Raw genomic sequence first — 16,735 nt, 5'->3', positions numbered from 1 at the left:
TCAAAATAAAATTTACAAAGGGCCAAAAGTATAGCTCAGTGGTAGAGTGGTTTTGTGTAGCCTGCATGAAGCCCTGAGTTCAATCCCCAGCACCACAAAAAACAAAACAAAACAAACATAATCATGAGGGCCGCATAGATGTAGATCTGTGTTCGCCTTGTGTTAAATGAAAGGAGCTGTGGACTCCGCTGCTTTGTGCTCTGGGAACAGCAGAGTGAGGACAAGAGAAAAATGGAAACTGTTGCGGGTGAACAGAGCTGGGGGCTGGGGGTGGTGCTTTTCTTTTACAAAACGTTCTTTAATGTTCTTAAAGAGCTGTTTTAACAATAAATAAATGTCAGAAAAGCAAACCAATTTGGAAAAAGAAAAAGCAGATCCAAACGTAAGATCTAAGGAACTTCGGCTCTTGTCGGGTCAGAGTGGCCCAGTTCTGTGGGTCTTTGGTCGACCTGGCACTCCATCCTACCTCACACGTGGCTGAGAACCGCCTGGCTCACTGTGCGTCTGGGCCAAGCCCCTGCCTCTCTGGTCCGGTGTGTGACACCACAGGCCTAACCTCACCCTTATTTTTCTTCTCTTCTTGCAAGTTGAAGCCACTGTCATTTGGAAAGACAGTGGTTTCTATCCACCTTTACTTGCCACCCGACTCTAGTTAGAGCTTCCTCATCCCCAGCTAGGAAAGTTCTTTCACTCGGAGTTGTGCTAAAACGCTGGCCAAAGATGCCAAGGGCGTTCCTCACAGCTCTGACTGATTGGTTATGGCTGCCAAATATACAAGAAATAGCACTGCAATTGATGCGTCATTTCTGTGTGGCCCTGGATAGAGGAGTGGAGTGGTGCTTGTATGTGCTACAGGTATTTGCCGTTCCGGGATAGTCTGGTACCAAAGGCAGACAGATACCTGGGCTTTTAGCTCAGCCCTGCCAAACACTTTCTGGAAAATTAGGGGATCTGTACCGCTTCCTCCTGTGTGTAAGGAAGAAGAGGCTCCTGGTTTCCCCCAGGCGATTAGCTGGTATGGAGTGGCAATGGCCTTTGCAGTCGCGTGGGCTCAGCTGAGAATTCCATGTCTCTCACTTATTAGTTATTTGGCCTTGAACTAGCCATTTAGCCCATGGAAGCTGGGTGTTTTCATCTGAATATTTGCAGATAGGTTGAGTTACAAAGATTAGAAAGTAACAGAAAGGTTCCCATCTCCTGCTGGCACAGGTAGGTATGAAACACAGCATAGCTGTCATGCTGGGCCCTGTGAGCCTCAGAAGGTCTGCTGGTGCCAATCGGGTAGGCGTGGCGGCAGAAGGTCCATGAAGGGGTGCCAGGCTGCTGCGCCAGAGGCTGTGTGTTCTTTATGGCTCCCTGACCACAGGTATGTGTGAGCACCTTGGTCTCCAGGGCTAATTACACAGCTGCTTGAGACTTGATTAACTGAAAGATAAAGACAAAAATGATGTTTCACTTGATTATGCTGTATTATAAATTAAATTATAACCAGGGGCCAGCATTTTCTTATTACTAATCATGCTATCTATTTTTAATTGTATACAAGTGAAAGTAAGATTTAAGAAAAACAGATACCCAGAGGCAATTACATACCTTACTAATTATTAATTTTTCCCTATTACTGGTCCGTGTGGCCCTGCTTTGCCTCCAAGCCTGAGGGAAACTCAGTCTTCTAAGTCACCCGGCCTCTGGGGCATCTCTTCAGTGACTGTCTTCACTCTCACACACCGAAGGAGCCCTAACCAGGCTATTCTACTTTTGGCAAAAGAAAACTTGCAAATCCAAGCTCGGCTTCTGAACACTCTTAGGACACTGTTCCCGCCCACCCATCTGTTCCTTGACTACTGATCTGTGTGCTCAGGAAAGGTTTTCTGCATATGTTCTCCGAGCTGTGGAATTGTTACAGCTCAGGCCTGGAAGGTCTCTGGAGAGGGGTGTTGCGAATTAGCAGCTCGAGGAACAAATGCTTTGTTCCTCCCTCCTTGTTTTGTTTGACTTGCAGAGTGGTTCGTGGTTGCTGTTGCTGTGGTTGCCTGGTGGTCTCGGGGAATAAAACCTTCGGCACTCTGTCACTGAGCTGCGTCCTCAGCCCTTTTCATTATCAGTATTCTTTGGGACAGAGTCCTGCTGAATTGCCCAGGCAGCACTTGAACTTGTGGTCCTCTGGCCTCGGCCTCCCAAATTCTGGGATTATAGGCATGTGCTACCAGGACTGGCTCAGAGTGATTTTTAAATACTGTTAAATTGGTATCAACATTTAGAAATCAGAAGATTTTGCATAAAGTAACTGAAGTTTTACTTTTCTGAACATGCTCAAGACCTGACACTAGCAGGTCTGCACCCGCTGCAGGACTGTGCCCATCATAGGCACACGGGCAAGCCCTCAGCCTGGCACCGTCTCTGCCACTCCAACTGTACCACACCTGGTCTACTTCATTTCTTTATGCTCCCTGGTTCCTTATAGGCACCAGAATGTTCAGCAACCAATCTTCCTCAATTCCTCTTGGAGTACTGACTGAGAAATTAATGGTTGTGCCCTTATGCATCTTATCGTGTAACAGAAAAGACAAGGTAAAAAAGCATGCAATTGAAACGAGAACAATGATGAACTGAATGATAAATCAAAATCTACTTCCTGAAAGAGGTGGTGTGAGCCTGTGAAATGCATCCTGTGACCTTTGCTGGAGAACTGTGTGTGCCTTATTAATGTGGAAAGGGACTAGGACGCGTACAACTGCTGACTTCCTGGGAAGGACCCAGAGTGAGGGGCTAGGGGTGAGACAGGAAGTTCCTGATTTGAGAAGATCTCTCCAGGTCAAGTGGGAGAATCTCACTGCTTTAGTCAAGGGTGACAAGTTCACGTGCAGAGACTCTGAGACCAGATTCTTACTAAAACATGGGAGAGCCCATCCCCGGTTGACTTCCACCTTGACCAAGCAAGGGGTGACCTGACTGGGAACCCATCCCTGGATCCACTGCCCTCACCTTCGCACAACCTCCAGCCCTCAGCCCTGGGCCAGAGGCTGAGCCAGGAAATGGCTCAGCCTGAGAACAATGCCTGCCCTTGGCCTGAGTCTGCAAAGCCGGCCTGTAATCTCTACCAGCGAGACCCACCCCAGGATTCCCTCACTCAGGACTCTGGGTTCTGACCCCAGCCTGGAAGTGTCAGGGGCCCAAGGAAGCAAGAAAATGCACAGCATGTCCCACCGGTCGCAAGCTGGTGACACTAATCTGGACTGTTTTGTTCCAGTGGCAGCCCAGCCCCTTGCATCCCACAGTGCATCCTGAGTCTGCCTGCTTTTTCCTCTCCTTTTCGGGGGTCTCGGGGACCAGGGGGAGGCTGATGGCCTAGGCCCTGGATCAGCCTGCCCAGTCCAGCTTGGGACCCTTGGCAGGAGATGCCACCTTTCTGAGCCTCAGTTTCCTCCTGTGTAGAATTAGGGCAGTGATGGCATATCCATGTTCTAAGGCATAGAAAGGCTAAATATGGCAATATCCAGAAAGCATTAAGAATAGTACCCAGCACCAGGAAGAGCTCTTGGAGTGTCAGGTGTCACCTGCTTCTGAGATCAGACATCGTTATGTCCCGCTTCATAACTACAATAATGGGCATAGCTATCATGTATTGCACATTTACTGTAAGTCAGGAATGGCGCTAAACACTTCCAGATCAGGAAGACAGATACTATTATGACTCCCACTTTACAGAAAATGGCTGTGGCACCCAGACAGGCTAAGCAACTTGCCCAAGGTTGCACAGCTGCTACAAAGCAATGTTAAGGTTCTAACCTGTGGCTGTGTGGCTCTGAAGCCCAAGATCCAGACAGGAGCTCAATTTCTTTACTTCTCAGTAAGGAGACTGCAAGTGGTCTCCATGTCGGATGCACCCAGTCTGGGTGTGGTTAGCAGTCAGTCTTCGGGACGGGGGCAGGAGCCAGAGTTAAGAAGTAGATGAGAGTGATCCGAAATTGGCCCATGGAGGAGGCCATGTGGTCCTCAAAGGGACTTGAAAGGACTTTCTGCAGGTTTTTCTTCTCAGCAGTCTAAACATCTCCCCCCACCACCTAAGTCTTGGTGACTTTTGATTTGCTTTCACAGCTGAAGCAATAAATGCAGAGGTCAATAGGGAAAGCTTTAGGACATAATAGCTAATTCCAGATGCTTGCTCCATTACTTACTAGCGGTGTGACATTGGACAAATCACTTAACTTCTCTGTGCAGCAAATATAGGGCATGATGAGCTTTGAAGTTGCTATCGGGTACCTTTGTGGCACATCCAGTTCCAACTGCATGGTTTGGGGCTAGGGCTTGATCTCAGGGGCCTCGGTGTCTCAGGGACTTTGGTGCCTAGGTCTGGATACTAGTGATGTTCTCCTGGAGCACTGTTGGGAAGAGTAGAGCAGCCGCTCCCAGCCCTGCTATTGCTCATCAGCTCCAGGTGAGGAGATGGCAGATATCTCAAAAGCAAAAACACAAGTACGGGCACTACTGTGAATACTACTGAAGTCCACATGAAAGAACACAGTTCAGGGTGCAGAGAGGCACTTTTCTTTATCCTCCTATACTGTGCTTAGTTTTGCACATAAGCCTCTGCCTTCTACTGAAGGGAGAGAAAAATAATTCTGAGAAACTCACTACTTCCTGTCTAATCTCCAGCCTTTCAGGCTTCCTATTTGATACCAGTCCCTTCTCTCTTTCATCCTCCCAGGATTATGGCTGGCTGGGGAGGCCTACTGATGTCACAGGTTTGAGAGGGCACATGAGAGTGTCCTCTGGCCATCTTGGGTCTTAGTGTCATCTTGCCAGTGCCTGGGCTGAGTCTGCCATGTCAAAGCTCCCCTTCCCACAACCTGCAACTTCCTGAAGCCATTTCCCAGAGTTTTGAGGCTGCTTTTCTCAGTTACGGGCCCTGGAGTAGACAGAACCACAGCAGGGGCAGTGGGGTCTTCTGTGACTTTGTGTCCTTGCCAGGAGCTCTCCTCATCTTCCCCTAAAACTGACCCAACCCAAGGTATCTGGACCCCTCATGGGGCTGTGTGGAAGATGGGAAGAGGCTGGAATAAAAGTGAGGCTCTCCCAGGGAGAAGCAGCTTAGAGTGGCTACTGAAAGGCATCAGAGGGAGTCTGCCACCCAGACACAACCTCCATCCTGCCTTGTCACAGTGAGGAGCTGCCCAGGGCTGGCCAGGCATCTGAACATGCCTCCTCCCACTGACTCAATCCCCACCCGGTCCCAGGCTCTCGCCAAACAAAATGGGAATGAGCGCAGGAAGTGGGTACCTCTCAACTGAAGGGCAGGCTTTGCCAAGGGCAGGGTGATCAAGGAGCCCTGGAGCCCACTGACACTGAGTCTGCAGCAAAGTGGTCTCAGGCACTGCCCACCAGTGGCTTCAGGTGTGGCTCTCACAGCCATGGTCTCAGAAGTAATGGAAGTCAGCTGGGGATTTCTGGGCCTGGGACAGGAACTGCACCGGAGGGGACCTTGCTGGCTCCTGTTCCCACCATGCCCACACCCCTCAGTGTCTCTGGTGATCTCAACAGCTGGGTGGGCATGGGGAGAGGAGGGTGACAATTCATGGTGCTTCCTACCCCACCCTGTGCCCTTCCTTCTCTGCTGCCCACCACAGCTGGCCGGCCAGATAAGCCAAAGAAAGGTGCTCACGCTTTCCCTACTTCCCTCACCTCCAGATGGCTCTAGTTCTAGTTCTGTCTCAAAAACCCGTCCCTCTGCTGGCTGCAGTGAAATCTTGTCTAGACTCATTGAAGCAAAGTGCTTGTGATTAATTAGCAATGTCTCCCACGAGGGCAGCAATGGAGAGTGTGGGTGGGTGTGATTTAAACTGCTGCCCACGACCTCAGCACCTGTTACTCTCCATCAGCCTGAGCTGCAAAAGTCTGGGGCTGTCTTGTGGCTGAGAGATGTCATCATAAGCCAGATCTAAGTTGTGATATGCTGGCAAATGTGTAACAACCAGCGCTCTCTCTCAAGTTAGGAAAAGATGGGCACAGTTGGCGCCTGCAAGACCGTACCCATTTGTCACCACTCCAAGTTTTGCTAATGGAGAGGGGCTGCCCTGGAAACAGCCACGAACCGTTGGCACATTACATCCTTCCCTAGCCTCCATCTCCTCATCCACAAAATGGGCCTTGGCTGTGTTGCGCAGTGATATGAGGACATGTTTTTCACTCACAAAGTGTGAGTTCTCACCCTTGCTCCCAGCGCATGAAATCCAAATCACTGCTCTGCCCCAGCAATTGGCCTGGCAACCACAGTTTGGGTCCCAGGGCTGCAAGAGAAAAGGCCTGGTTGTACCTCTTGATGTTGACCTCACAGGCCAGACACTGTCTCAAAGTTCACGCAGCTTCCCTGCCTTTGGCAGCTGCCAATGACAACCTTTGTGAAGTTTTTCAGGCTCCCTTTCACTGCTGCTGTCTGAGGCCAAGGCCACTACTCCTCTGATGTCCACTATGATGCCTCCTCTGGCTTTGGGGTCGTGGTCCTGGGGGACAACCTGCATCTGTACTGTAGCAGCCCCAGGTCTGGATTTGAGCATCAGCCCAGGCATCCGTTAGCTCCTTGGCCTTGCACTCTCTGGGCCTCGGTCTTTTCCTCTGTAGAATGGGAATAATAATCATAGCAGCTACTCCTCCGGATTCTTAGGTAGTCTGAATGGTGTAGGTGCTTAAAGTTCCTTGCACAATGTCAGACACAGAGCAAAGACTCAAAATGTAAATTATGATTGGTCCTAACAAATTCTGGATTGGAGGCAGAACAGCCAAACTGTAAATGAATGGGATCCCAAATGTTGACCAATCCTAGCTCAAGTCAGGGCCTCAACAGAGGAGGGTAGGCAGGGCCTGTAGTGTCCCCTTGGTCCAGCGCACGGTTTCTCACCCTCAGTACTGTTGTTGACATTCGGTGCCAGATGCTTTGTTATGGGGGCTCTGTGCATTGTCTATTTAGCAGCATTCCTAGACTGTACCCACTACAGACCTGGAGCAGCCTCCCAGTTGTAACTATCAAGAACGTCTCTAGACTTCATCAATGGTCCCCTAGATGAGAACCCTTGTTCCATGGGAGGAAGTGACTCATCCTATCAGTCACCCATGGTCCAAGGAGAGTCCAGGAGCAGAGCATCTGCTCTGTGATTTGGACACAGGACAACCAAGTGGCAGGTGGTCTGCTGTGGGCTGCCTGGCAGCAGCCCCAGGAAGCATGTGGGTCAGAGCTTGGACCCCAGCTGCTGGGAGCCAGCAGTCAAGCAGGGCCAGAATGCAGCTCGCATGACCTTCAGCCCGGAGCTTGCTGTGACTCTATTCCCCTGCCTAGGACCAGGACTGGATCCAGGGACTGAGAAGGACCAGGCAGGCAGCCTCTTCCACCTTTGAGGATCTTCATGACCCTAGCCTGGAGAGCACAGGCTTCGAGGAAGAGACCAGTTCAAATCTAGGCTCTGCCATATGGAAATTGAGCCTAAAAAATACATTTTTAAAAATTTCTCAGAGTGGGTATTTCTCAAACCAACACAGTGGCACATGTCTGCAATCCCAGCACTCTGGTAGACTGAGGCAGGAAGATCACAAGTTTGAGCCTGGCCTAGGAAACTTAGTGACTTAGCAAGACCTTGTCTCAAAATTAAAAAAAAAAAAAAGAAATTAAAAGACCTGGGGATGTAACTCAGTGTGAAGGCCCTAGGTACAATCCCCAGTGCAGCAAAAATAATATAGCATAAAAACTTTTTTTAAAAAGTGCTGCCTTAGGCAGGGTGTTTACGCTCTAAGGCTCAGACTCCCCATCCATGAAATGGGGCCAATTTCACAAAGTTGTTGTAAGGGTTAATGTAGTATTAATGATACCTTACTTAGTACTAAACTTGCCACATAATAAGCACTCAGTAAACGTTGAATGAATGGATGAATGAATGCTCTTACAACAAATATTTCTCTCCAAATCCTACTCAGTTCAGTTCTCCAGAAATTCTCCACCTTTCTCACCAGGGCTTAATAGATAATGGGTGCTTCCAAAATTAAGTTTTCTTTCCTCAAAGGGCAACGACTAGCATCATTCATCTTTCTATAGCCCATAGCCCAGCACAGCAACTGACACACAGTAGGCGTTCCTTAAATGTTTGTTGAATGAATGAACAAACACACAAAAAAGACATTGAAGAAAGGTACATCCAGAGAATGCTGGCTGCCTCAGGATTCTTCATAGGGTCCTTTCCTGCATGGCCATTTAGGAGGTGCACAGCTGTCTTGCTCAGAGGAGGTGGATAACACCCTGGGGTGGTGGGACAGCAGAAAACTGGGGGATGACAGATACGATCAAGAAGGTCCCACACTGGGCAGCTTCTGTAGACCTTTCCCTGGCCCTTAGCCCTCCCTGGTGCCTGGGGCAATTTTCCTCTCTCCCTGCTCCTGGAAAAGGCTGCTCCTGAGGCCACTGCAGGCCCAGATGAGAGGTTTTGAGGACAGACACAGTGACAGGACACAACAGGCATCCAAGCAGAGGTCCGGAGCACAAGGTCTAAAGGCAGTTTTGGGGTGGGCTGTGTGGCTCTTTGAGTGACAGGCGTAGCGGTTGCACTGCAGCGATGGGGTCAGGAGCTCTGCCATTTACCAACTACTTGGCCCTGTCAGAGTCACTCAAGCTTTCCCTGCCTCAATTTCCTCATCCACAAGGTAGGGACATTAGAACCAACGTCATAATGGAAAACACTTAGAATTGCGTGTGGCACATAGTAAGGACTTAGTGGAAAGTACAGTGACAATGGTGGTGATGTGAAACCCATGGAAGTCTGCAGGAGAATGCATATCCCCCAGGGTGGCCCCAGAAAACCGCTCTCCTGTGGGGCCTGCCTAAGTCCTATGTCTGCTACCTGTGCAGCTGAGACTGCTGTCCGCAGCAGAACCACCTTCAGGGCCCTGGCCTGTGTCACGGGTCTTCCCAAAGCATCTGCCCTCCAGGTGGCTGAACCATCTCAAATCACCACAGTCTGAACCTCGTCATGAGCCTCCTTCTCGTGTCTAGGAGGATGTGTCCCCTGCCAGGAGGCTTGGCTTTCCGGCTGGGCTGGCCCTGCTGGCAGACTGGCCTTGGGGGACAGTTGCAGGTTCTGAGTGACATTCCCCTGCCCCTCAGCCTGATCGGTCCCAGATGCTCCCCTGTCCATCCCCAGCCCTTCTGGAACCCGGGGCACTCATCTACCCAACAACCTGGGGTTTCCCAGCCTGCACCACACCTCTTGGCTTTCTCTTGTTTTTAATTCCAAACTCTTTGTTCTGCTGTCACGTGACAGCTTTCAAGAGGCCAGCATGAGATAGGCTGTTTCCTCCTGCAGGACAGGGATGAGGGCAGATGCAGGAGAAGAGGAGGAAGCCAGCTCGGGAATGTGAGGAGCAATGGGAACATTAAACGTCTCTGCTGGCCAAGTTCAGGAGTGGCTCCTGGACTGACACAGCCAGCTCACTAGGGGCTGGGCAGCCGCACAAGCCCTGCTGGGAACCTCAGAGGTCCTGGGAGTCCGTGCTCCTGTCCCGCAGAAATGCCGCTGGTTCCCTATCTTCCTGCTGCTCCTTCCTCCAGCACCCCAGGCCCTCTCCCCTTGCTCCTCCCTGGAACACTTGAGTTTGTCTTTCTTGGCCCTTGCCAGTAATGAGATAGGGCTGCCGCCCGAGGGCCACTGGCCATAGGAAGGAAAGTGAGCACAGGAGGGAGGGAAGAGAGAGGCCTACAGAAAGGGGTAGGCCCGAGGCCGAGTGGTAGGCGTTGAGAAAGCAGCAGTGGGCGGCAGACCCAGGAGGGCAAGATGCCTGAGTCACCGCTTAACAGAAACCAGGGCAGGCGATAGACATCAGATGGGGCCGCAGGAGAAGCCTCCCCCACCCTGCTCCTTCCTGCTTGTTTTCCATTGCGTATCCTGGGAAACTTGTGCAGACAGCAGGCAGACTGACAGCCCTGGTCTCCTTGGGTTGTCATTTGGACCTCTCCAGTGTGCTTTGATGCCCTGGGCCATACAGCATAGAACATGAGTTTGGGCAAGACCCCGAGAGCCCATTTTGTGGGGTGTGAAACCTGGGCCTGGGGACTACAGTCAGGAACCCTTCAGGGCCCAGACAGAGTGGGGTTTTCATCAATAATGGAAATATGGCAATGAAGTAAAGGGAGAAGAGATTAGATTAGTGAAAGTGAGCTAGGAAAACATCAACGATGGAAACTCCCCCTCCCAGAGGCTCTTGGACACTGCTTTTACGGTGGCCTCCCCACTGCCCCATGCTGATGGCAGCAATACTGACCCAGGCATTTTCTCTCTCTCTTGCAGGACCTCCTGTAAGTATCAGGATGGAGCAGTCGTGTGTGTCTGAAAGGCCCGTGTCAAAGGCCCGTGTCATCTACTGGTAAAGGGTGCTGGGAGGCTGCTGACAGCAGCCCCTTACTGTCTCCAGGGGCCCTGTGTAGACTGCTTCTTTGTCCACACAGGGAAGGAGGCCACTATTCTGTCTACCTACACCTCTGCAAGGAAAGACAATGACTGTCCCACGGCAGAGCAGGCCCTAACTTCATTCTTCAGGGCTGGTTCACCCCTGGTTAGGCCAGCTCCTCTGTCCCCCAGACAAGCATCTGAAGTTGAGAAAGCAGCAAGTACTAGAAAGAGGAAAGATTCTGCCAAAAATTCTTTCCCACTCCATCCTGCTCCTTAAAACATTCCTCTCCATTCAGAAAGCCAGTCAGGGAGCAGCCCTAGTACAGACAGCCCAGGAGTCCATGATGTCCACACCTCAGAGCAGGCAGCTCCATCCTGGCCAAGTCACTTGGGGCAGGTAGAGCTGGAGGTGCCAGTTGTGTACAAGAGCAGTGTCAGCTGGTTAGGCTGGGAGGTGACACATAAGCTAGGCAGCATGTCACCTCCTTCCTGGGCCTCGCTCCCAGGGTAGGCAGGGAGCCGAGCCATTTCCAAAGCACCCGAGACAAGCCCAAGGAGAAGCCTCCCCCCCAGTAATGGATCCAGAGAGCAGGGCACGTGCGCTCCGAGGGACAGCATTTGATACCCCAACAAAAGACCAGAGGGCGCTCGGGGAGCCCTCGATCAGATCGTTCTCAAGGTTACTGAAATCCACCCCATCATTGTCCTACTCTCTGAGGAGTCGTTTCCATCTGTGAGAGCCGCACACCTGACTTCTAGTGAGACCATTATTTGTATTCCATCAGCGCCCCCAAACACACTCAGACCCACTCTGGACCCTGCTAAGCCCTCTGTCTGCTAGGTCACAGCAAAGGAGGAAAAACCCGTTGCTCCTTGAAAAGAGGAGGGCTCGGGACAGTTTGGAGTTGTCAGATGGCTATTCCTGTCATCCATCCTCCCAAATAAACTGCCACAGGGACCCGACAGGTCACCTGCTAGATGTGGGCCACGTGTGTCCCTCCTCCACACACCCTGCCCAAGGGCAGCTTGGCAGTACCAGCTCAGAGCCCCTGCCTAACTTGAGGGTCCTTCCTCAACAGGAGCTTAGCATCTTGAGAGCATGTGCCAGCATGACCCGGAAGCTGTTCCCAGGGGTCTCCTGAGAGCATGTGCCTGCCTGACCCGGAAGCTGTTCCCAGGGGTCTCCTGAGAGCATGTGCCAGCCTGACCCGGAAGCTGTTCCCAGGGGTCTGTAGTACAGAAGCAAATGAGAGAAGGGGAGACAAGAATCTCTGCTCCTGATCTCCACCCACCTAGCCATCACCTGAGCCATGGAGCAAGGAGCGGGGTCCCAGGTAGCTTTCCCCACATTCGAGGCTGATACAGAAGAGGAGCCCCGAATCTCTGCCTAGCACTAGCAGAAGGAGACTGAAAGGCAGGAAGAGCAAGGGGCAGGAAGCTGGCCAGGGTGGAATCACCTCCACAGCCCCGTTCGCTCCACTTCCTGCCAAAGAAGGATGCCTGGTGGTCTGAGGAGGGGCCAGCCGGATGCCTGTCTGCTGCCCTCAGGGACTGAGTTGTTCCTCCCACCAGAAGACCCAAGTTCCTGTGGGCACAAGGTCGGAACGCACCATGGAAAATGGGTGGTTGTTGCTCTGGGAACCACTGAAGGGGTTGCAGATTTGGGGCCACCGCTGACCCATCCCTTGTGTGCATGACGGGCATTGCTGATCAGCTGGAAGGGTTTTTAACATGACCTGTTAGTCAGTCTCTCCCAGTCAATCGGAGATGATGCTCCAGCTGGCATCTGCCACCAACCCTGGGTCAGATTTGTGGGGACTTTCTTAATGCTGGGAGCTGTGACCTTGAAGCAGATGACCAAGGGAGATAGGGGCATCTCCTCCTCTGGAGGAAAATCAGGAAATATTTCATGTCGGCTGCCAGGGTGGCTGTATGTGACCCTGCTGAACCAAAAGCTGACACTGACAGGTCTCCATGAGGAAGGATGCCAGAGTCCGAGCGCTGCCACTGCTAGCTGTGTGACTCAGCCAATTGTTTATCCTTTCTGTGCCTCAGTTTCCCTATCTGTGAAATGGGATTGATAATAGTCTATATGCTTTTTCTGGGTATTGTAAGGAATAAATGTCTATAGAAATATTAAACATTTATATTTTCCACTTGGAATATACTATATACTCAACCTTCCCCAGAGGTTTTCGTTATCGTCTGATTTTAAGGAGGAAACTGTTATTCTGGAGTTTTTTATTATTTCATTTCTTTACTTTCCTCATTCCAAGGAGGGGATGATTTACAAATTAGATAAGGAAACATGGGGTCGGGGGGCACTGTAGAACAGAGGCAAGAAAGTTGGCTGTGAGTTCCCTGGTAGGGAGAGCAAAGAAAGCAGGCTTTTTGCAAGACTCGGTCTGCCTTGGGTAAGGGGTGCACCTGGCTTTGGGGCAAGCCTGGCGTTTTCTGGTTCTGAGGCCTGAGATAGTTCATCCCATGTGTCCTCCCGGGCTTGCACAACCTGGACGGTATGGGCTCTAAGTACACAAGAGCAGTAAGTAACACGTCCCTTCTGTCCCTGTCCTAGGCAGATGCACTGTGGGAGGGTGGAATCCTGCCCTGGCCCAGTCCCCTCCCAGGATGAGGGGGTCAACATCCACTTCTCAGCCCCTGTGTGCGTGGTGTTGGTGTCAGGCAGGCGGGCGGTGAAAGAGGATGTGGCCTTGGCTCTGCAGCTCTGGGGTGTGTTGGGCCCTGGGGCAGTGTGGAGCTGAGCTGCTGCCAGTGCATTCATTCCCAGGGAGGTATCCAGGAGGACTAGGAGCTAAAATAGGGCAAAAATCAAGGGCAGAGGTGGGGGTACTTACTCCTGGTGCTACCTGAGTTGGCCTCAGCATCCTGCAGGGATGGACTTGTCTTCCCGGGACACTGAGACCCACTCCTGGCCGAGCTCTTGGTCCACAGGAAGAGCAGGACGGCTGCAAGGAGAGATGCTGCCTTAGGAGAGCTAGCCGGGCCAGCTCCACACACCTCCCTCGTATGTCCTCTTTCCTCCTGCAACAGTGACGTCAACCAGCATCTACCAAGACCCGGTATCAACCTCCCACCCCCGCTGCGGTCCCCCTCGTGAAGGGCTGGTTTGACTCTCAGAGACATCAAAGGACGTCCCGCTGCCTTCTGCATGATCTTATAGGAAAGCCGCCACCTGCCCCATGTCCCATCGCCACAAGCTGTGGGCTCCGATTGGGCAGGTCTGGCAGGAACCTCCCAGGGGATGGCAGGCTCTGCCCAGGATTTTCCTGTGTGGAGAGACAAGGGGACTTTGGAAGTCCTTATGAGGTGAATGCTGCTGCCAAGTGCCATCCCACAGAAAAGCAGACTTGTAGAAACACTGTGGTGTGTCCGTATTCACCAGATCTGTCACGGTGCAACCTGTGTCTCTTCTCCGAAGTCCATATGACCATGAAGGGTAAACGTTTGAATCAATTCAGGACATTGAGGCAGCCACAGCAGCACCACTGAGGACCCTGAAGAGGACTTCCAGGACTGCTTCAGAAAGGGGCAAGAATGATGGATGTGTTCAAAGTGAGGGGGAGGCTCTTAGAGACGAATGGCAATGCGTCTTTTACTGTAACTCTCACTTTCTCCCAGCAGCCCACAGAGCACCGTGATTCACCCAAGGGCACACAGCTGGCTGGGGTGGTACTGGATGGTTGGCTGCTCTTACCATGACCTGTGTGAACTTTACTCTTCTTTCTTTTATCCAGGGCCCCACTGGAAGACCTGGGCTCCCTGTAAGTAACTGTTTTATTTCTTCTTCCCTCTGTTTCTCTTTTACCTGTCCTTTTTATTTGGCAGTGGGGGTGCTAGGGATGGAACTCAGGGCCTCATGCGACTGATCTACCACTGAGCTATGCCCCAGCCGCTCATGTGCCTTCTCAGTCTGGGTTGAGTGGCTTTTTCTGCCCTAGGTGTCTCTGGGTAAGGGGCTTCTCTCTGCATCTCTGGTTTGTAGCTGACGGTGACACCCCCTTAGCTCCCTCCCTACCTCTGGATGCCCCTCCTGGTTGCCACGCAGCAGACGCTTCCAACACTAGACCGGACATCAAGATCCATGGCCCTATAACGGAGGAGCTGGGTGTAGGAGTCTCACAAAGCAGTGGCTCACTGAGATCCTTCCCTCTGCTAGCTTACACGCTAACCCCTGCCCTGCTTTCTCCTGAGCCCTCCAGTTAAAAAAAAAAAAAAAAAAAAGTGGACTCAAAAACTTTGGTTTTCCCTAATTACCATTTCTGAATTCTAGAGAAGTTGTGTAAAGTAGAAATAATACCAATACCAACAGCCATCTCTTACTAAGACTTTAATAGGTGCCAGGCATAATTTGGTCAACAACTCAGTGAAATGGGTACTATTATACCCATTCTTGAGATGAGGAAACTGAGACTTGGAGAGGTAAAAACTGTTCTACAACTCCCCACGCTTCCCTGTGGGAAGCCCATTCCACACTGCTCCTTCCTGAGGCCCACGCTTGGCACTTCAAAACCATCTTTTTTTTTTTTTGGTACTGGGGATCAAATTTGGGACTTTGTGCTTGCGAGGCAGGTGGTGGCACCACTGAGCTAAATGGCCGGCCCACTTGAGACCCATCTTTTAAGTCTTGTAGGGCATTGTGGAGTCCAGGCAAGATAAATGAGAGGGGCCCTGGATATAAACTCCGGGGGCCCTGAGATGAGGGGTGACTCAGGCAAAATGCTGTAGCTAGTCAGAGCACCTAGGTGGGGCATGGAAGGGATCAGGGTGACACCTGGATGCCCTGTGTGCCTTTGCTCAAGGCCACAGCAATTTTGGATTCCAGAACCTTCTGCACATCCTTCTTCTTCACTTCCTCCTTTTAGACATGAATTACACTATTGCCTTTAGGGCTTATCCAAGAGCTTCTAGAGCTCATGCTCAGTAGCAGCTTTCTTAATGAAATGCATGTGGGAGAATGCTCAGCCTGGACAATGCAAACCCTCCCAGTAAGTGTGAGCCTACCTCAATCCCACGAAACCTAAGGAGGGGAGAAGTCAGATGACTGCAGGCAACGTGGGCAGACTTTTGTTTTTTTCTTATAGCATCCACCTTTAAAAAGCATTTAGCGGGCAATTCATAGAGCAGAGGTTGCTGCAGTTTCCAGGCATTGGCCATTCCATGCCTGTCCCTAACCCAAGCACTTTATGGCCAGGACTGCAAAGAACATTAGTCTTTAAAAAAAAGAAATGAAAAAGAATCCAAAACACACATCCTGAAATATCATTCAAAAGCTGGAGAGCAAGTGGATCATGGAGATGTCACAGCCGACAACCAGCATTGGCCTGGTGTTCTGGCAGGAAGAGCAGATTTTAGATCCACAGGTCATGGTCCTGCGGATGCTTCCTCCTAACGGGATCTGGGAGTGGGCTGCAGGAATATTTGCAGGCACTGGCCCTTTGTTGTAAGACAAAAGAGACGTGAAGTACAAACATGCTTAGATGTGTACTTGACTGCAACCATGGCCATGCTGAGTATAACACTAAAAGATGCGGTTTACTCACATCTCTCAAGTGCCACGCCCTGGGCTGAAAAGGACTTCCTTATCACCCCTGGCCAAGGAAGCTGATCTGATGCACAGGGATGTTAAGGGAACAGTAGGTACTTACAGCCTGCACTATGGTGGAATGCTTTACTCAAAAGCACCACTGGCCTCGATGATGTGTGTGCTTCACAGGAGCCTAATTTCATAGCTGACCACTGTCCTGTGACGTGTCCCACATACTTCTTGGGATGCCACTTGTCCCACGAGGCCTTCTGCCTCAGTGAGGTCAGCAGATATAGTCACCCCAGAAATGCCTACACATTTCAGAAGAATTCCAAAATGCAAGCCTCTCCTGCCCAGCTGGCCAGACAAAAACATGATCTTACTTCCCGCACCCTAGGGCTTTCGGTCCTTCCATGCTCCACCCCAAATTTTACGATGTCTGCATGCATATGATTACAAAAAAATATTTTCTACCAAAAGGAGGAGCAACAAAACTTAATAAGCAGATTTCCAGAGTGAGAAGATGTAACCCCTGGCGACAAAACAAAGCAGCTCTCTCAGCATCTGAAACTCATGATGCGGCTCAATCCACATGGCCCGAGGTCCTTCCTATCCGTACTGGAGGTGACTGAGAGGTGGGAGAGCAGGAGAAGGACTTGCCACAGCCTCTGCAGACAGAGGGGCCCAGAGGAGCAGGGGAGCGTGGGCACTGCTCCCCAGCTCTGGTAGACAGATCTAGGGAAGTGATTCAGCCACCGGTCACCTT

At 51.2% G+C, this 16,735-nt stretch overlaps 1 protein-coding gene across 1 annotated transcript in view; it reads left to right on the top strand.

Annotated features, from left to right (window-relative positions):
• The window catches only part of Col13a1 (collagen type XIII alpha 1 chain), a 137,162-nt gene that overhangs the window by 47,356 nt on the left and 73,071 nt on the right, over positions 1-16,735 (top strand). The window contains exons 3-4 of the mRNA XM_033766335.1: positions 10,323-10,330; positions 14,180-14,206. Of these exons, the coding sequence (XP_033622226.1) occupies positions 10,323-10,330; positions 14,180-14,206 (35 nt within the window). The remainder of the gene's footprint in view (positions 1-10,322; positions 10,331-14,179; positions 14,207-16,735) is intronic.

This window comes from Fukomys damarensis, unplaced genomic scaffold, assembly GCF_012274545.1.
Source record: "Fukomys damarensis isolate Sample0158 unplaced genomic scaffold, DMR_v1.0_HiC HiC_scaffold_20, whole genome shotgun sequence".
NCBI classification, from domain to species: domain Eukaryota; kingdom Metazoa; phylum Chordata; class Mammalia; order Rodentia; family Bathyergidae; genus Fukomys; species Fukomys damarensis.
The sequence above is the reverse complement of the archived record's forward strand: the minus strand, read 5'-3'. Positions and strand labels throughout refer to the sequence as shown.